At 44.4% G+C, this 21,227-nt stretch overlaps 2 protein-coding genes and 1 long non-coding RNA gene across 3 annotated transcripts; all 3 read right to left on the bottom strand.

Moving 5' to 3' along the window:
* Positions 1–5,927: 5,927 nt before the first annotated feature.
* LOC149452225 (E3 ubiquitin/ISG15 ligase TRIM25-like) lies at positions 5,928–11,099 on the bottom strand. Its single transcript, XM_089689604.1, has one exon. It carries the CDS (start codon positions 10,688–10,690, stop codon positions 9,140–9,142), a length of 1,551 nt encoding a protein of 516 aa, XP_089545730.1. The 5' UTR covers positions 10,691–11,099; the 3' UTR covers positions 5,928–9,139.
* Positions 11,100–12,500: 1,401 nt separating this feature from the next.
* LOC149452224 (uncharacterized) lies at positions 12,501–15,279 on the bottom strand. The gene is made up of 2 exons (XR_016314900.1): positions 12,889–15,279; positions 12,501–12,775 (listed from the first exon to the last, which is right to left on the bottom strand). It is a non-coding gene; the product is annotated as an uncharacterized LOC149452224 (long non-coding RNA).
* Positions 15,280–15,978: 699 nt separating this feature from the next.
* On the bottom strand, positions 15,979–21,227 carry LOC149452223 (E3 ubiquitin/ISG15 ligase TRIM25-like). Its single transcript, XM_089689603.1, has 2 exons — positions 17,187–21,227; positions 15,979–17,150 (listed from the first exon to the last, which is right to left on the bottom strand). Exon 1 carries the CDS (start codon positions 20,794–20,796, stop codon positions 19,246–19,248), a length of 1,551 nt encoding a protein of 516 aa, XP_089545729.1. The 5' UTR covers positions 20,797–21,227; the 3' UTR covers positions 15,979–17,150; positions 17,187–19,245.

Genomic DNA, 21,227 nt, shown 5'->3' with positions numbered 1-21,227 from the left:
GGTAGATTACCGCAATCTGTAGGGGGGTGGGAGAGAAGAGCCGGATGCAGTGGGCCTCGAAGGGGGAGAAGGATAGGGAGGGGGGGTTAGGGAGGACCTGGAAGGTGCTCAGCGGTGGTAGGAGCATACCGACCCCTCTGCCTCTGCGTCCACTCGGTCTGGGTGAATGGGTCCAGAAGAGGCCTCCATAGGAGAGGGCAGCAGGGGAGGAGGAGTCAGTGGCTTGGATCCAGGTTTCAGTGACCGCTAGGAGGTTGAGGGAGTGGGAGACAAAGAGGTCGTGAATGGCGGTGAGCTTGTTGCAAACCGAACGGGCGTTCAGGAGTGCAACCGAGAGGGGTGGGGTGGATGTGGGGAGGAGGGGGACAGATATAAGATTGAAGGGGTTGCGGTGGATGGCGTGAGTAGGGGGGTGCCGGGAGGGGGAGTGGCGAGATCGAGGGCCAGGGTTCGGGAGATGTCACCGGCGGTTAGGAGAAGGAGGAGGGTGAGGAAAGTGGCATGGGATCGGGAGGTGCAGGAGCACGTGGGTCAGTTTGTGGTGGCTTGTGGGTCGGCGGGGGAGTGGAGTAATAGGAGGAGGTGGTGAGAGCCGTAAAGGGGGGAGGGAAGAAGTGAGGGTGCGATGTAGAGGTGTTTTGGGGGAGTAGGGGGGTAGATGGAGGCAAGTTTGGGGATGGAGGAGAGGAGAACGAGGAGTGCAGGTGGCATGCTAGGCTGGGCAGAAAGCTGATCGGGTCGGAGGGGAGGGAGGTTTCAGTCAGGACGTGAGGATGGGGAGAGTCCTTTATGCCATGTCAGAGTTCATCGGTGTCCAATCATAGGAGGGGAGAGGGAGAGGTGGGCGGCTGGGGCCGCAGCTGGCTGGTTGCAGTCTGTGGGTGCTGTGGCTGGACGAGCCGTGGGACACAGTGATTGGAGGCGTTGTGGGCCCAGCGTCAGGGGTGCTGGAGGCCCGGCGGCGGGAGGCGTTGAGGGGATCGGGTGTGGATGGATGGTTTTCAGGGGCGCTTGATTGGAGACAGGCTGGAGTGCAGTGGGGTCTCTTGTTGTGGTGTTTAACATCTAGGGTTCTAGTCTTTAAGAAGAGCTGTGTCGAGCGGTGTGGGTGGTCACTAGGTGGGCGGATTTGAAGCTCTGTGTGACTGGTACTTGTCCTTTGGGTAGAGCTGAGTTGGGGTCGGTGTGTGTGGTGTCTGGGCGATGCGGAGGCTTGCTTGGCAGGGTTCAGGGTCCAGGTGGAGGTCCCAGGGTGGTGGGGTGGTGGTGGTGCTGGCGTGCGGGTTGCCTGTGGTGGTCCTTGAAGCCTTGTGCGCTGCTGTGGATCCCTCTAGGTGCTGGTGGCGCCCCCTGTGTTGGTGGTGGCAGTTTTGGTGGGGGTGATGGCTGCTTGCCCCTCGCACTGGGGAAGAGCGGCAGTGTGACGGCCCTCTCAACCCCTCTCCATCATCCCCCTCTCTTCCTCTCTCTCCTCCCCACCTCCTCTCTCTTACAACGCTCTCTTTCACCTCCCCTCTCTCTCATCCCCACTATTCCTCTCTCGCCCCCTCTCTCTCTCATCCTCCCCTCTCTCTCTCTCATCCTCCTCTCTCCAGGCTCCATGCACACTAGCGTTTTTATAAAGCTCCTATAAGCTACATAGTGTTACCTATGTGTCCATGCACACTACTTTAGGCTTTTAGCATTTTTTTGAGTTTCGGCTTCTAGGACCAGAAAAAAAAAATTGTTTTTGTATCGTTTTTCAAGCAGAAAAAAACGCTAAATGCTTCTGAACGCTCCTACATGCTACTAAAAGGATCAACTGTGGGTGAAGGATTATAATTTTTTTCTTTTTTAATGTTTGAACTGGATGGACTTTTGTCTTTTTTCAGCCAGACTAACTATGTAAGGCTACTACCAGCTTTTTTTCTAGCTTTCTCTTTTTCTACATGTACTGTAAAAACGCAAATAAAATGCTTAGGCTGGGTTCACACTGATGCAGTGTGGAATTTGCAGCGTTTTCTGTGCAAATTCTGCATCAGAATCATACCCCGTTCATGCAAACCGCTGCGGGTGTGTACGTTAAGTTAACAACACCCCGAAATCGGTGCGATGTGCAGAATCGGATCGCATAGGTGTGAATACCCAGTGTGGACCAAAAAAAGGGTCCTGCACCTTTCTGGTGCGGGTGCTGTGCGATTTGAGCCATACAAAAGCGCACCGCACACCAATCGCATGTGATTTACACACAAATGCGGTGTGGTTGCTGTACGAATCACATATGATATACCGCACCGCACATATGTGAACCTGGGCTTAAGCAGAGACACAGGAGAATAAAATGGTTGTTGCACTTTTTTATGTTGCACAATATTTGCTTTTCTTATGAAACACAAATCCAAATTCTAAGCAATAGAATACAGATAGGGAAATGCTATTGCCGAGGATACGGGGCTAAAGCAGGCCAAAGACGATGTGAAAAGCGAACGTTCCATCGATCATAAAAACGATAATAGCTCATACGATTGTGCTATCATTTGTTTAGTTTTTCTAAAAAGAAATCCAGCATGTTGGATCAGGCACTTTTGATTGCGGCAGGAAAATTGTGCATCGCAGCTGGCACACTAAGGATGCGAAAAATTAACAATTTGAAAATTTGGTTCAGTTTTCGACTCGGCTGTGACCTGCTTTACCAAGTGTCCCCCATGGGACTTGTCACCTCCCTTTTCTTTCCTGTATTGTCTTCATTGTTAACACCTTTAATTGAATTAGCACAATAAAAGATACATAATTTTTCTGTTGGTTTTCTCTGTTTATCTTTTCAGATCTATTGGCTCCCCTCCATTTCACATCCTGGTCATTGGTAAGAAGTCACAGAAAACAGCAATTACCAGAAGATCCTCACTGATCCTGGGGCAGTGAAATAAAGTAATTAAAAGCTGACATTTGAATGTCAATTGAGCAACCAATGGGGGTGAAGTGTTTTCCATTAGGCTGCATTTACACTTGCAAATGTGCCCAACAGCATTTCAATGATTGAACCCCAGTGGGGGGTGTAGGCTATTATCTTTGGGATGCAGCCTCATTGAAAGCAATGAGAAGGTGCTGGCTCCAGCAGCTAATCTCCCTCAGCCACTTGCATGTAATCACTATGCAAGGACCACCTCTGAGTGACCAGCCCTGGATGCAGAAGGTCATTGACCTCATGCATGGCTCTTCCAAGTGGCATTGCCCCCAGAACTATACAGGTACCATCAAATGGGAGGCCACTCAGCCACAGCTCAAGGAACCCTTAGCAACCTTTGGAGGAACTCTGGTAGAGAATGTCAATTGAGCAACCAATGGGGGTGAAGTGTTTTCCATTAGGCTGCATTTATACTTGCAAATGTGGCCAACAGCATTTTAATGATTGAACCCCAGTGGGGGTGTAGGTGATTATCTTTGGGATGCAGCCTCATTGAAAGCAATGGGAAGGTGTGGGCTCCAGAGGCTAATCTCTGTCACTTGCATGTAATCACTATGCGGGGACCACCCTTGAGTGATCAGCCCTGAATGCAGACAGTCATTGACCTCATGCATGGCTCTTCCAAGTGGCATTGCCCCCAGAACTATACAGGTACCATCCAATGGGAGGCCACTGAGCCACAGCTCAAGGAACCCTTAGCAACCTTTGGAGGAACTCTGGTAAAGAATGAGGGCAGTACGGTGGCTAAATGGTTAGCACTTCCACCTGGCAGTACTAGGGTTGCTGGTTCAAATCCCAACCATGGCACCACCTGCCTGGAGTTTGCATGTTCTCCCTGTGCCTGTGTGGGTTTTCTCCCACACTCCAAAGACATGCTGGTAGGTGAATTGGCTCCCATCTAAATTGGCCCTAGTATATAAATGAGAGTAAGGGACCTTAGATTGTACACCCCTTGAGGGTCAGGGACTGATGTGAATGTACAATATATATGTAAAGCTCTGTGTAAATTGACGTCGCTATATAAGTACCTGAAATAAATAATAATATAAAAAAAAATTAAGAATGACTGATCTAGATGCAAAGATCTTTAAATCCTAGATTGTAAGCTCCAAGGATCAGGGCCCTCCTATCCCTCTTGTATTTAGCTGTATTGTCTCCTGTTATATTGTAAAGTGCTGAGCAAACTGTTGGTGACATAAATCCTGTATAATAATAACCCCTTGTCCCCCAGAGGATTTCCCCCCCTTCCTGACCAGGCCATTTTTTGCTTACTAGACTGACTAGATTGTAAGCTCCCAGGATCAGGGCCCTCCTATCCCTCTTGTATTGAACTATATTGTTGCTGTATTGTCTCCCGTTATATTGTAAAGCGCTGAGCAAACTGTTGGCGCCATATAAATCCTGTATAATAATAACTGACAATTGCGCGGTCATTCAACACTGCACCCAAATTAAATTTATGTCCTTTTTTTCCCACGAATTGAGCTTTCTTTTGGTGGTATTTGATTGCTTGAGCCTTTTTTTATTTTTCTGCTCTATAAAAAAATTTTGAGAAAAAAATAATATTTTTGACTTTTTTGCTATTAATCATGTCCAGTAAAAAGAATTAAAAAATCAAATGTCATCATAAATTTAGGCCAGAATGTATTCTGCTCCATGTCTTTGCTAAATCCCAATACGTGTAAATGAATTGGTTTACGTGAAAGTTATAGAGTTTACAAATGGGGGTATAGATACTGGGATTTTTATTTTTTATTTTTACTAGTAATGGCGGCGATCAGCGACTTATAACGGGACTGCAGCAGACATTATGGCACTGGGGGGGAACTGACTTGGTGTCACTGGCATCCCCAGATGTTAGTAAACAAAACAGTTCTCCCCGTCGGAGATCGTTGGAAATCACCGGGCGCTGGCGACTGTGTTTTTATTTTTTACTAGCTATGGTGGCGATCAGCGACTTATAGCAGGACTGCAGCAGACATTATGGCACTGGGGGGAACTGACTTGGTGTCACTGGCATCCCCAGATGTTAGTAAACTAAACAGTTCTCCTCCCCGTTGGAGATCGTTGGAAATCACCGGGCGCCAATGACTGGGTTTCTTTTTTTTTTTTATTAGTTATGGTGGCGATCAGCGACTTATATTGGGACTTCGGCGGGCATTCTGACATCCCCATTGACACCAATACAACGATCAGTGCTAAAAAAAAAAAAAGCACTGACACTGTGCTAATGGCAGTGGGCAGGAAGGGGTTAACATGAGGGGCAATAAAAGGGTTAACTGTGTGCTGGCAGGGTTTTACTATGGGGCGGTGTCAGTGTGCTTCACTGTACTCACACTGCTTTGGATGGCTGTGTTGTGCACAGCCATCCAAAGCAGTGTTCCCAAGCTGACAGGGAGGAGAACGGTTAGTAAACAAAACAGTTCTCCTCCCCTTTAGAGATCTTCAGAAATCACCAGGCGCTGGTGAGTAATTACAGTCTGGGACCCGGTGATTGACGGGCGCGAATGGCAGCACAGGTAGGGCGCATGCGTGGCTCTTACGCGCCCTCTACCTGGAAATGCGAAATCACATATATATATGTGATTTTGCGCACATGTGCCGCCTTGTAGCAGTACTTCTGCTATAGGGGCGGAAGGGAAGCGGTTAAATGGGAGCAGAGGTAGCAAGAAATGTGGAAGGGACTAAGATTAGACATCTGAGCAGGAGCTATACATTGTCAGGAGGAATGGGAATGGTGAGAAAATGTGCAGAGGGAGGTGTGAAATGAGGAAGAGAGTTTTAGTCACTACTGTCAGCTGGAGAACAGCGCCCCTCCACATGACATCACTGCGCCCCACACCACTGGAAGGCCTCTTTCACACTGGCTTTAGCTTGTATAATAGCAGTGTGAACAGCGAACATTGACAAAGGATTTGCAGAGTTTTCAGCAAGAATATTTCCTATCATGTAACATGGAATAAAAAAAACAAACAAACATACATCATTATTAACATCTTGTTTATTAGAAAATGTATTCTTTGTGTCCTTACTCATACGCTTACAGCACATTCATAAAATGTAAGCCCAACATGGCGCCTGCGGTGTTCCCTGGAGTTCTCTCTTCTTATTGCAGCAGAGAGGAACCCCATGTCTGGAAGACAGCTGGCTGTAAGACTTTGACAGATCATGTGAACACTACATGTTCTAAGGCCTCCTGTACACATGAACTCTCCTAGACGTTAAGCTCTCCTGGCAGCAGAAAACCACTAAACGCGGCAAAAACGCGTATATACGCCGTACAGCGTTTAGCCACATCTAGCGCTTGGACGTTTTTTCATTTGCTTGACCATAGTATTTTCCATTGACATAAATAAATGCCCAAGCACTAAATGCGGCTAGCGTTTAGATGCGTTTTTGCAGCATTTAGTTTTTCTTTTGGTCAAAATGTTCCTCTCCTGACTGCATTTAGCACTTGGACTTTTATTCGTTTGATTGGCCAGAGTACTTTTCCATTGACATGAATAAAGTTCCAAGCGCCAAAAGCAGCTAGCATTTAGGATATCCTTAGCATAAGGATAATACACTATGTTGAGTTTTTTTAGTTTTTGAGGTATATGAATATTTGGACATTACTTGAAGATTGAAAATAAGAGAGATATTTTCTTGGAAGAAAAAAAGAGGACTATAGTTTTTTTGGAATTGCACCTGTGGACATTTGGATAAGGAGGATATTTATCTATTTTTATTTTATCTTATTTTATCATTTATTTATTATTCTTTATTTTATTTATGATAATTCTTTGGATGTATTAATATAATTTGGGAAAGGAAAAAGACTTTCTAATTTATAGTTTTGTCAGCTTTCAAGGGTGAAAGTGAATGTTTTTCCTTGGGTTTATTTTAATAATTTAAAATTAGAGTGTGCTAATTTAGTTACTTATAGCATTTAGATGGGTTTACGTGCATTTTTGCAACATTTAAGGTTTTGCAATGGGGCAGACCTGGGAACCACAGTGTAGAAGTTCCAATACCTGAGATTCTGAGAAAGAGAATACAATATTACCATCATGGCCTTTAAAGATGAAGTTTAGGTATAGCTTTTCTTGCAGAATTACATTGGTCCATGTTGGGATGTAAGTATGCGTGTACCGAGCTTGGCTGATCCCTGTGGATGTGCATAGTCACTGTAGTAAGCACCGCTACTACACTGATCCCTGCTAGTTTCCGTGTCCAGTGCTGAGTGGCTACATAGTGAACACAGGAGGTTGCTCGCTCAGCGTGCTTTGAATCCACTGAGAAAATGCAAAAAGTTCTCTAATGACCCTAGGTCATTAACCCTGGTTCACATATATGCGGCCGTGCGGGCCGCGTTTTGCACGGGCACGAGAGCCCATTTATTTGAATGGACTCCTGTGCCCGTGACATGCAGGGAAGAAGTCCCTGCAATTCTTTGGAAAACGCAGCCCGCATGGGAACCTCGGTTCCCAGTACGATTGAGTTTTCCAGTGCGGGTGGCATGCCATAAGAACTAATGGTACCTGCCCGCGGGGCCGCATTTCTCTCTGCGGATGCACGGATTTTCGTGCGGATCCGCAGCGGCACCACCCACACAGATGTGAACCTAGGGTCATTAGAGAACTTTTTGCATTTTCTCAGCATGCTCTGATTGGACAAGCTGGAGAGGTGGAGTCGGAGCTGACATCACCATCTACACCTCATCCAATTCAGAAAACGCCTTACATTCATTAAGAAAATTGCAAATCCTTGTATGAATGGCAAAGAACCCTAAAGTTAGTGATTATCACTGTAGTAGCAAAACTTACTACAGTGATTATCTGCTTAAACAGGGATCAGCCAGGTTTGGCACATACAAGTTATACATACATGGTATGTTACACATACATGGTCCAAATCGGACCAATGTAACTATGCTAACAAGCTATACCTACACTTCAGCTTGTTCAGATGCTTTTCAGTGCGTTTTTGAACTGCATGCGCAGCGTTTGCCATGTATTCCAATGGCCCTAAGTTTACACCAGTGCAGTCAGTTTCAGTGCTTTAAACAAAAATACAAGCTGCTGCTTTTTTTTTCCATCTGGAATGCATGAAAACGTGTAAATGCACCAGACTGCATATATTATTAATGAAAATAAAGATTTTTCAAATGTCAAAATATTAAAAAAAAATAAAAAATGGAGGAAAAGACATACTAGACTGCATTGAAAACACATCCAAAGCAAGCATAAATGTGTATGCAGGAACACATCCAAAACACTGAAACTGGTGTGAACAAGCCCTATAGCTAAACTCCAGGTATGATCTTTATTGCATGTTTACATTGGTCCAGCTTGCCACAATGTAAGCATGCATAGCTCATACCTAAGGGGAAGCTGGGGAAGTAGACATTCACTATTGTAGTTGGTGCTGCTACAGTGATCGCTGGTATTTTCTGGGTCCTGTGCCAAGCAGCTTCCCTACTGCACGACGAGCACATGGGGTTGCTCGCTTAGCACTGCCGCCATTTACAGAATGCCTGGTTTTGTTTTTTCAGTAAATACAAGCAAGGCCTTCTCTGCTTGGACAAGGTGGAGAAGAGAGGTAGGTTCAGGGGCGTATTTACCACAAGGCAAACAAGGCATTTGCCTAGGGCGGCATTTTTCATGGTGGCAGCGCTGCCCCCTGGAAGAAGGGACTGAAGAAGGGACACAGGCGGCATGGGGATCAGGTGGGATCTGAAAGAGGCTGTGGGCTGCTTGACGGTATATGCAGAGCCCGACTCTCCTCTCATTCCCAATAATGTCCGGAGCCGTGAATATGAGTGTCTTTCTCTCTCTCTCACCGGGTGGGGAAGGTGGTGCATGGGGGGCAATGGAAGGCTCTCTCCACGGCGGGGTGTGGGGGATGGCCGGTTTTTGTGTTGCCTAGGGCAGCACAAATCCTACATACACCACTGGGTAGGTTGGTACCCTCAGGATCTCCACCTTTTCCAATCAGAGAGCACTTTGTATTCACTGAAAAAATACAAGACATTCTGTGAGTGGGAAAGTGCCAAGTGAGCAGCCCCTCTGGTATGAGCAGGACCAATGTAAGTACGCAACAATGACCATACTTTTGGAGTTCAGATTTAAGTCTTTAGCATCCACCAGACGTTAACTCAAACTAAATCATATTTGCACGAACTGCACAGAATGAAACATGCAGCAAAATATATCCCTAGTTTATAATGGTTATCGATCCTTTCCAAACAGAAATGGCAGCATGGAGGGGCTCGGTGAAGATGGTGGTGAAGGTGTGGAGATGTCTGATCGGGTCACTCAGCTCATAAAAGGAGATCCGCCCGGCCTCATAATCCAGATAGATCCTGAATTTATGGCTGGTAGGCTTGTGTAGAAATGGAATGCGTTTACAATCATGCACCTTATTATACTCATCATGGTTACACCTTTGCAAACACCAAGAATCCTTATTATCCCCAATAAATGATTTCCTTCCCATACTGGGATAGCACAGTCCAACTCTCCAGCTATTCGAATAACTCGTGTCCACCTCCCAGGAATGCCGCCCTGAAGAATAACTTCTCCTGCTTAGAACCTGAAAGTTTTTAAATCTTTTTGGAGTTCCTGGACGATCTAATTTTGCTGATGACCAAAATGCAGTTTTTAAATCCCTTGAAATCTGTATATCATTAGCAGCTGTTTGCTCATCAAGTAAAACACCTTCTGGTTTCTGTATACAGATGTGAATGTCTTTTATAAAGTCAGATAATTGGTGTAATCTGTCTGTGATGAGATCCTCATAGAAATCACCTTCACTCGGAATCATTGTGTCCATATGATCTTCCTGCTCAGTATGGCAGATGTCCTCTCCATCTGAGTTCTGGTCCTTCAGGATGGACATTGGGTCGGTGCCTTTATACAATTTCTCAATGTGACTCATCTTCCTGGAAATCTTGTCCTTCTGTTTCTCCAGCTGTTGGATCAGATTGGACACAGACTCTGATATCTTCTCTGCCTGTGTGGAAATCTCAATCAGGACTCTCCGCTCAACTTCTTCTAGCTCTCTTCTGATATCTTGAAACAGAACATTGACTCTCTGTGTTACATCAGCTGCTTTTACTTGTACGTCTGTCCTGCGTTCCTGCAGACTCTGGACCTGTTTCTCAGCCCATGCATTATTTAAGGTCAACATCTCCAGATCTTTCCTCAACTTCTCTTTCTTCTTCTCAAAGGCTTCATCCAGTTTCTCCACTTGGTGTCCTTTGTGTTCTCCAACCGCAATACAGTAAACACAGATACAAACCATGTCCTCAGTGCAGTAATACTCCACAATCTTACTATGGATAGAGCATTTTCTGTTCCACGGGGTGTTGGTGGGATCAGATAAGACATGTTCTGGTGACTTGGCGTGGACTCTCAGATGTTTTCCACACAGAGAACTTTCACAGAGCAGGCAGGATTTTATAGCTGGTACAGGAGAATCCACACAATACGTACAATAGATTCCCGTATCTTCCTGGAGAGGCTGAGAAATGAGGAACTTCTCCGCTATGTTACGTAAAACTCTTGCACTAGAGAGTACAGGTCGCTCTCGGAACTCCTCTCTGCACTCCGGACAGACATAAAGTCCAGACGCCTCCTGAGAGTCCAACACGCTGTCAATACATTCCCGGCAGAAGTTGTGTCCACATCTCAGCGTTACCGGATCCGTATAAATGCTCAGACAGATGGAGCAGCTCAGCTCGTCTATCAGATCAGCAGATGCCATTGTAGTCGGCAGGAGGAGTCTGTTCAATTTCTGTCAAACAAGACACACAGAGTAATATCCAGGAAGAGTCAACGGAGCTCTACTTGTGCTGCTCACCTTTCAAAGACCCAGTCCATGCACAACTCCAAGATCTCAAACATATTTTAAACACGGGTTGCAGATCTCATTCCCTTGTTTCTTTGTAGCAGCTCTGGGTGGATTAAACGCATTCCAAGGCTGCAATTCCCCAAATGATCATTTCCTTTGTATCGGTTTAAACAATGATCTCGTCGCTCTTTGGATCGTTCGTTGTCTCCTGCAGACCTTTCTCGTTTGTCTGCAGACTTAGCTGCTTCCAGCCATGTTCCCGGGAACTGCACGGCAATTTATTTTTATATGTTCCAGCGAGGACCTTCTTGTCATGTGATCTCTGCCCCACCCCCCACAGAGGGAATTAAAGGTACAGAGTTGCAGCTAGGAATTAAAGTGAAGGTGACGCGGTATAACGCGGGCAAAGGGAGAATGTTACGGCTCTGACCAAACTTCACAGCAGACGGAGGCAGCAAACCCAAACAGGGTCTATTTCAAAAACTGTTGAGCAACCAGGAATCACAGATATGATCACAAATACAGGCGTACCTCGGGTTACGAATTTAATGCGTTCTCCGGGATGTTACGTATTGCAAAAAATTTGTAAACTGAAATGCGGTTTCCCATAGGAATGCATTGAAAACCAATTAATCCATTCCGGAGGTCAGCTTTTTTTTTCTTCACTATAGCTCAGAGAATCAGCTGTCACTTTCCCCCCAGCTAAAAGAAAGAAAGTTTCCTTTTAGTTTGTTTCCCAGAGTTAAAAGAAGCAATATTTCCTTTATTTCAGGTACTTATGTAGTGCTGTCAATTTATGCATCACTTTTACATATATATTGTACATTCCCATCAGTCCCTAATCCTCAAGGGGTGTACAATCTAAGGTCCCTAACTCACATTCATACATACACATACTAGGGACAATTTAGACAGGATCCAATTAACCTACCAGCATGTCTTTGGAGTGCAGGAGGAAACCAGAGTACTGGGAGGAAAACCACACAGGCACAGGGAGAACATGAAAACTCCAGGCAGGTAGTGCCATGGTTGGGATTCAAACCAATGACCCTAGCACTGCCAGTCGGAAGTGTTAACCATTTAGCCGCTGTGCTGCCCATAGCCACTGTGTGTTTCCTTTTAGTTTGTTTCCTTTAGCTCCGGGGAAAATGACAGCTAATTATATGAGCTATAGTGAAGAAAAAAAAAAGTTGGCAATTGCATTTAAAAATTGGCACCAACATACACTTCTTATTGCAAAAAAAATTTGTAAAATTTGTAAACCGAGGCAGTATTTTCATTGGATTTTCATTCGTAAACCAAAAATTATGTTAACCGAGGCACACCTGTAATCCCTAGACAGCGAGCAATCTACCACATTCAACTTCGATCGACTACCAGATTTCAGTTGATTGTGAAGTTGAAAACTGCCAATAAATGGACAGCCTTGACCACACACATATGTGGCTTCAATGCACTGGGCCTTATGCAGTGGGGCTAGAGTTGCCACCTCATCCCTTTAATCTCTATCTATCCATTCAGTTGTATCCAACCCTTGGCGATTGCACGGACCGTCATCAGTAAGCAATTTTTTCCATGAATTCTCTTAGCAATTATTTTGCAGGGTAGGTTGCCAGGTCTTTCCCCAACCCCCACTAAGCAAAATGGTAGTGTGACAAGAACACCCCTACCTGGAAAAAGAAGGTTACTAGGTGATCCACGCGGAGTAATATGAATTCAAAAATATTCCAAACAATACTTTATTTGATCACATAGATCATAAGGAGGTTAAACATGAGCACGGTGTACATATGAAAAAAGTAAATAAAATCATGTTAAAAAGCACTAGGCGTCTTCAGTTTCGGGTCATCTTAGCAAATAGAGTACCATAAGGCAGAGTTATATAGTGGTGATATAGTTATCCTGGGTTTCCATGGGTTTTCGTCTTGTATTCAAATGAACCATGTATTCAGCAAATGTGTTCCCAATATATATCAGGTATCTCCTGGTATGAAAAAGCTGGAACACAGAAGTACATAGTATATATATAGAAGTATGAAAACCAAAAAACCAAAACACATCCAAGGTTCACCAAGCCTCCCTCTGCAGTAGTCAATGGATACTACTATTACCTTCTCAATAGTGAGATTAACAGGCCAACTTCTCAAATGTAGGGACTTCCTGGATAGCCACCCCAAGTGAAACAGGGTCCACAGTACCAAATGATTCTGAGGATATATATAGAAAAATAGTGATATATAAAAATCATGGGCATCAGGTCACCCTGAAAACAAGACACACATAAAGTGGGTATATTACCATAAATGAAGATCAAGAAGACTTCTGTCGACTTGAAATAGGATCAGGTCCTTGATGCTTTTCCAAGATACATGTGGGGGTGGGGAGCCAGGTAGTCACAATACATGGATTCCAGACACATAAACTGTGTATATAGCATATGACAGGCCATGCAGGCCTGAGTTTTTATACCCAATAAAGGGTTTCCAAAAATTACTCAAAATGAGAAGATTATTGCTCCATATACTATGTGTATAGCATGTAACAGGCTATACAGGCCTGAGTATTTATACCCAATAAAGGGTTTCCAAAAATTACTCAAAATGAGAGGGTTATTGCGGTTTCATGAGGATATGGCTATGTCACAGCACAACACCTGGATAGGATAGCGTATAGCGGTTTCCCCAACCCCCACCATGCAGGAGATCCCACAAGGCCAGGAACGAAACTAGGACAATTTAGACAGGAGCCAATTAACCTACCAGCATGTCTTTGGAGAGTGGGAGGAAACCCACGCAAGCACAGGGAGAACATGCAAACTCCATGCAGGAAGTGCCATGGTTGGGAATTGAACCCATGACCCATTTACTGCATGGCAGACGTGCTAACCACTAAGCCACTGTGCCGCCCCATCCCTTTAATACCGAACACATATTGATTACACAGCTTCTGTGGCTGATTAAGGTGGCCATTAAACTCACTTGGTGCCTTATCTGCATTAAATTTGCCCCAGAATCTGTGTAAGTAACAGCTTCCCATCCGTCCTATAGCAGAAGTACTACTACAGGGTGGCACGTGTGCGTAAAATCACGTATATATATATATATATATATATATATATATATATAGGGCCCGGGGTCAGTAGGGGGCCCCATAAGATGCCCCTGGTACCTTTGCATAGGCTTTTTTGGGTGTGGTTTGAGTGTGGGGGCAAGGACACAGGGGCCCCATGATCCCCTATTGCCCGGGGGCCCCATGAGTTGTCAGTCGACCCTTGGTCTGCACCTATCCATGTTTTTTGCATATGTTGTTTTGACACTTGGATGAGGGTCATATGTCCATTCATCTTCTGATTCCAATTCATTTATTATTTATGATTTGTTTTTTATGCACTGAGTAGCGCAGCACCAATTAACTTCTCTTATTGTTCTCACTATTTTGGAATATAGTTAGGTATCTGCGGCCATTTGGGGGTCGTTATAGTTAGGTTGGCAGCGCAGGAGGACTGTTCCTATATTTTAGAAGATATCTATTACCATTCACAACCTAATGAAAGCCCAATTTGTCCTGAAAAAAAAACCCAAGGTATAATTCACCTGGATGTACAAAGTAGTTGCGTTGATATGTATGGATTTATTAACACATCAAAGTTGCAAAATTGTGCTTAGGTGTTAGGATTTGTTTTACCCTTTGGTGTAAAGGGGTTAATAAAGTTTACTTAAAGGTGGAGTTCCACCTGAAAAAAATAAAATATAAGTCAGCAGCTACAAAAACTTACCTGTCCCTCGGTCCCGCGGTGTCCTCACAAGGGCTGGTTTCACCAGCCATCTTCTCTCCCCGGCATCTTCGGTGTGGGCACCCGGCTGTGACAGCTTGCAGCTTCACAGCCCGGTGCCCACTGCGCATGCGCTTTGTGAATGGTCCCGTAGTCTTCTGGGATCTGTCACGTGTCCCACAAGACTATGGTGGGGGGGGGAGGACAACGTCCGCTTTCGATCGCCTAATAAAACTTTACCTGAAGGCTGCAACAGTACAGTCTTTGAACTGTTAGGTCCCTGACTAGCTATTCCTGGTCTTCCCAGGCATGTAGAAGTCCATTAGTGGCAAAGTCCAATGCAGGTAGGTTCCCTTAGGGCAATGGTAAATGTAGGTTACTCCAGGTTACTCCAAGCCAAGATTGAGGTTGGCTTTTCTTCTCTTTTCCAATGCCATCTCTCTGGCTCCTCGAACCCAGCCCTCCTTGAACAAGGTGGAGGGCAGAACCCCAAAATGCCCAGGAAACCGGTAAACCCAGTATTAACCCTTCCCCACCTGGGCAGCCTAGACTCTCAGACTCTCCATCTAGCCCTCTCTTATAGGCACCTGCCTACACCCTTATTGGTGGCCCTGGACATATGCATACACTTACATTGCACAAATCTGGACCAATGGAAGTATGCTATAAATATCATACCTGGAGTAGCTTTATAAAACAGTGATCATCCACCAGGGAAATTTCTTGGGGGGGGGGGGCTCTGTGGGGGGTCTCTGTGCACACTACAAGTGGTGCCTGCACACTACAGCTAACGTGGTGCCTGTAGCATGCCACCTGCTGCACATTTTTGGATGTGTTCAGAAAGTGGTCATGGTCCAGAAAGCAGATGTTTCTTTACCATGTGTGACTTGCAGTGTGTCACCTTTCCCACAAACGATGAAAACAATAGAGCTTGGAAATACTCTGAAGAGATTGTGGAAATAAAGTATGCCCGATTGGTCCCAGCAATGCTAACTTCCAGAAAGTGCAAGGGTCAGCAATGATAACTCCCAGCAAGTGTCGGGATCAGCAAAGATAGCTTCTAGCAAGTGTCATGGCCAGCAATAATAATACCCAGCAATAACCCCAGCACATTAGCAAAGCACAATGATTAAACCCCTAGGATGGCACAATAATTAAACCCCCAGCACGGCACAATAATTAAACCCCCAACACAGCACAATAATTATCTCCCAACATTGCATTCCATCCAATTACATTGGTGGCCAGTGTGCTCCTTACATTGATGGTCAGTGTGCCCATTACATTGGTGGTCAGTCAGTATGCTCCTTACATTGGTGGTCAGTGTGCTCCTTACATTGGTGGTCAGTGTGCCCCACCAGCCACTATGATCACTTGCTACATAAGCACCCTCCAAAGGCAGCTCAACTCTCCAATAAACACGGCAGTGTAATCCAAAGTGGTTTTATTTGTCAATATGCAATACATGGATGATAACGGGTCTTATCAAAGTGTGAATGAACGATAATCCTGTACATCTCGTACCCACAGTGAAGGCTAGAAACTAAGGGAACAAGAAGAATTGGAAGGGAGGGGTGTAGCTAAGGGCTTAGTCAACTAATGCAAACATGCAGGTAAACTGGATTGTACCACTTTATGGACATTACAAATTATAGTTGCGCTGAACTACTCCTGGATGTTATTACAAAGGTCCTTGTCATGTTTCACATGACTGTCATATGCCTTTAAGTGTTCTTTGTATTTTGTCTCTGCTCCTCCCTTTCCTTTAGTTTAGTTCTTGCTGTATAAATAGCCCCACCCCTTTTCCCAGTAAGGCATTTCAGCTTTAAGCCTCCTGTCATGAAGCAGATCACATTATGATCTTTTGACCTATCAAATGTTCATTGTTGTAAGATTCTCTCAGTTTATGGAATAAACTTAACAAGATCTAAAAGGTGTCATCTAGATCAAGCCACTGCCTGTGTTATTCAACTAAGATTGGAGTTACCGCTATCTCATCATAGTTGTTACAAGTTACAGAGATCACACTTTCAATGCTTAGATTGGAGAGACAGAACAGTCCTTACACACATGCATACATACAAGAACAAGGCAAACTGATGGATACACGATAAGCGTTACAGAACACTCCTCGTCTGAAATTGTCAGACTTCACGATTAACCTTTACTAACCTTTACTCGATTTTAGTCCATACTACAAGAAGTAGTCACATTACTAACAAGAGGCTGACACTGCAATGTTGTCAGGAAAATCAAGTGACTGAAAATCTGCTGCTCTGGATTAAGACATAGTCCTCATAGTCCTTAGTGTGCTTTATGGAATCTTCTTGTTCTGCTGGGATAAAACATTCTGGATTGTGACTTTCTCTCATCGCTTGTTCAAGGAATTCACTAGGGCAGCTGCTTCCTCCCTTTTCATTTGGAGAATCTTTGAGCTTTCATCTCTGCCTCTATTTTATCAAAGGAGTTCTGCACTTTAGTTGCTTCCACATTGGCGTGGGCCTCTATAAGCTTGTCACTAAATATGGCCACTGGCTGAACAAGAGAAAACTGTCCATGGCCAGCTTAACAAACTCCTGCACTGTATTGTACATTACACACCTCTGCACTATAAACACAATATTGTACATTACATACTCCTGCTCTATATACACTATATTATCCAGTTCACACCCCTGCACTACAGTATATACACTATATTATCCAGTACACACTCCTGCACTATGTATGCTATATTGTCCGTTACACACTCTTGCACTATGTATACTATATTGTCCGTTACACACCCCTGCACTATGTATACTATATTGTCCGTTACACACCCCTGCACTATGTATACTATATTGTCCATTACACACTCTTGCACTATGTATACTATATTGTCCATTACACACTCCTGCACTATGTACACGATATTGTCCATTACACACTCCTGCACTATGCATACTATATTGTCCATTACACACTCCTGCACTATGTATACTATATTGTCCATTACACACTCCTGCACTATGCATACTATATTGTCCATTACACACTCCTGCACTATGCATACTATATTGTCCATTACACACTCCTGCACTATGCATACTATATTGTCCATTACACACTCTTGCACTATGCATACTATATTGTCCATTACACACTCCTGCACTATGTATACTATATTGTCCATTACACACTCTTGCACTATGTATACTATATTGTCCATTACACACTCTTGCACTATGTATACTATATTGTCCATTACACACTCCTGCACTATGTACACGATATTGTCCATTACACACTCCTGCACTATGCATACTATATTGTCCATTACACACCCCTGCACTATGCATACTATATTGTCCATTACACACCCCTACACTATGTATACTATATTGTACTTTACACACTCCTGTACTATATGCGACAGAAACACAGGGAGGGGAAGAGCCAGGCTGTGTGTGCATGACAGGGACTGCCCGCCTCTGGAGGGGTGACACCACGTGTTACCGCACATCCGTTCCATCTTGCGGGGATCATCGGCTTGCTTTAAAACTTTTTGGTGTCACCCCGTGCGAAAGGTGTCACCCGGTGCGGCGCACACCCCACTAGGGACGTCAGTGTATGTTGGTCCAATCTGGACCGATGTAACTATGCAAAAAAAAAGCCATATCTAAGCTTCAGCTTTGAAGCTGAACTCCATGTGTGATCTCTTTTGCATAATTACATTAGTTCAGTATACATTAATATAAATATGTACTGTATATCTGAAGCCACTGGGGAAGCAGACATTCGTTGTAGTAGTCGGTGCAACTACAGTGATAGCCAGGGCTGTCTTAATGTATGGGCACTCCAGGGTACTGTCCAGGGGCCCCAGGTGTATAGGGGCCCCATGATAATCTTGCATTACATCATACTTGCTAGCAGTCCCGGATTTGCTGGGACAGTCATGATTTTTACTAAACTGTCCGGGGATGGCACAGGGAGCATTCCAGAACCTGTACTGTGCCCTCCTGATTTCAGTATTGTGCCCTCCTGACTCCCTATGTACTGTGCCCTATTGCCTCCCCTCCTTGTACTGTGCCCTTTGTGTTGATTAGTATTTAATTTAATGCACATTTTCTTATTGTTTAAAATCAATTTTTACCAAACTAATAAATATATGTCTATTTATACTTTAATTCTTGAGAGTAGGTGCGTAAATTGGGGCAGGCTGATAGGGGCTGCAGCACATTAATTTTCCCAGGGGCCCATTATGCTATTAAGATGGCCCTGGTGACTGCTGCGATCTTTTTAGCCCTGTGCTGATCAGCTTTCCTACTGCACACATGGGGTTACTCGCTTAGTACTGCTGCCATTCACACAATGCCTTTATTTTTTACAATTAATACAAGGCGCACTCCGAGTGGACAAGGTGGAGAGGAGAGGACCAGTGGCATCATGATCTTCATCTTGTCCAATCACAAAATACCTGGCAACCAGTGAAAAAATATAAGGCGTTTTTAGAATGGCGGCAGTGACAAGCGAGCAGCCCCCCCGATATGAGATATGTACAGTATACCTACACTGGTCCAAGTTGGACTAATGCAAGTATGAAACAAAGATCATAGAATTCATTTTTAATTCTTTAGCATCCACCAGACATTAACTCAAACTAATTCAGATTTGCATAGACCTGACAGAATGAAACATGCAGCAAAATGTATCCCTAGTTTATAATGGTTATTGATCCTTTCCAAATAGAAATTGCAGCATGGAGGGGCTCAGTGAAGATGGTGGTGAAGGTGTGGAGGTGTCTGATTGGGTCTCTCAGTTCATAAAATGAGACTCGCCCGGCCTCATAATCCAGATAGATCCTGAATTTATCACAGGTAGGCTTGTGGAGAAATGGAATACGTATACATTCATGCACCTTATTATACTCATCATGGTTACACCTTTGCAAACACCAGGAATCCTTATTATCCCCAATATATGATTTCCGGTCCATGCTTGGATAGCACAGTCCGACTCTCCAGCTACTTGAATAACTCGTGTCCACCTCCCAGCAATGCCGCCCTGAAGAAAAGCTTCTCCTGCTGAGAACTTGATAGTACTTAAATCTTTTGGGAGAATCTGGACGATTTAGTTTTACTGCTACTAAAGATGCAGTTTTTAAATCCATTGAAATCTTTATATCATTAGCAGCTGTTTCCTCATCTAGTAAAACACCTTCTGGTTGCTGTATACAGATGGGAATATCTTTGATTAGGTCAGATAGTTTTTGTAATCTTTCTTTGATGAGATCCTCATAGAAATCGCCTTCACTCGGAATCACTGTTTCCCTATGATCCTCCTGCTCAGTATGACAGATGTCCTCTCCGTCTGAGTTCTGATCCTTCAGGACGGTCATTGGGTCGGTGCTCTTACTCAATTCCTCAATATGACTCATCTTCTTGGACAGCTGGTCCTTCTGTATCTCCAGCTGATGGATCAGATGGGAAATAGATTGTGAGATCTTCTCCTCCTGCCTGGAAATCTCACTTATGACTTTCTTCTCAAGTTCTTCCAGCTCTCTCCTGATATCTCCAAACAGGGCAGTGACTCTCTCTAGTACACCGGCTGCTTTTTCTAGCATGTCTGTCCTGCGTTCTTGCAGACTCTGGACTTGTTGCTCAGCCCATGCTTTCTTTGAGGTCATGATCTCCAGATCTTTGCTCAACTTCTCTTTCTTCTTCTCAAAGGCTCCATCCAGTGACTCCACTTGGTGTCCTTTGTGTATTCCAACGGCAATACAGTAAACACAGATACAAACCCTTTCCTTGGTGCAGTAATACTCCACAATCTTTTTATGCATGGAGCATTTTCTGTTCCCGGGGGAGTTGGTGGGATTACACAAGACATGTTCTGGTGACTTGACATGGACTCTCAAATGTTTGTCACACAGAGAACTCTCACAGTGCAGGCAGGATTTTATAGCCGGTACAGGAGATTCCAAACAGTAAGTACAATAGATTCCCGTATCTTCCCGATAAGGCTGGGAAATAAGGAACTTCTCTGCTATGTTACGTAGAGTTCTAGCGCTAGACAGTACAGGTCGCTCCCGGAACCTCTCTCTGCACTCCGGACAGGTATAAAGTCTAGATGCCTCTTGACTGTCCAGCAAACAGTCAATACATTCCCGGCAGAAGTTGTGTCCACATCTCAGTGTTACCGGATCCGTATAAATGTTCAGACAGATGGAGCAGCTCAGCTCGTCTATCAGATCAGCAGATGCCATTGTAGCCAGCAGGAGAAGAAATAAAACTGAAAGTTTGTTCTATAAGTGATAAACAAGATGCATAGAATAATATATGAGAAGAGTCACCAGAGCTGCACTTGTCCAAGCTCACCTCTCAAACAACCAGTCCACTTAGGTACTCCAAGACCTCAAATGTTTTAATTACAATGTGCAGATCTGATCCTGGTTCCTTTGTAGAAGCTCGGGGTGGATTAAATGCACTCCAAGGCTGTGAACACGTCTGCAATTCCCCAGTTGATCATTTGCTTTGTATCCGTTCAGACAATGATCTCACCGCTCTTTGGGTCATTCATAGTCTTCCTTAATTCTATCTCTTATTTAGAAACCGTGGAGATCTTCAGCTGCTTTCAGTAGGGTTCCAGCGTTGCACTGCATATTACATTGTTATATGTTCCAGCTAGGACTTTCCA

The sequence above is a fragment of the Staurois parvus genome, unplaced genomic scaffold (assembly GCF_062004578.1).
Source record: "Staurois parvus isolate SC_StPar_1 unplaced genomic scaffold, SC_StPar_1.0 ptg000487l, whole genome shotgun sequence".
In the NCBI taxonomy this organism is placed as follows: domain Eukaryota; kingdom Metazoa; phylum Chordata; class Amphibia; order Anura; family Ranidae; genus Staurois; species Staurois parvus.
This window is presented reverse-complemented; position numbering and strand designations above follow the sequence as displayed.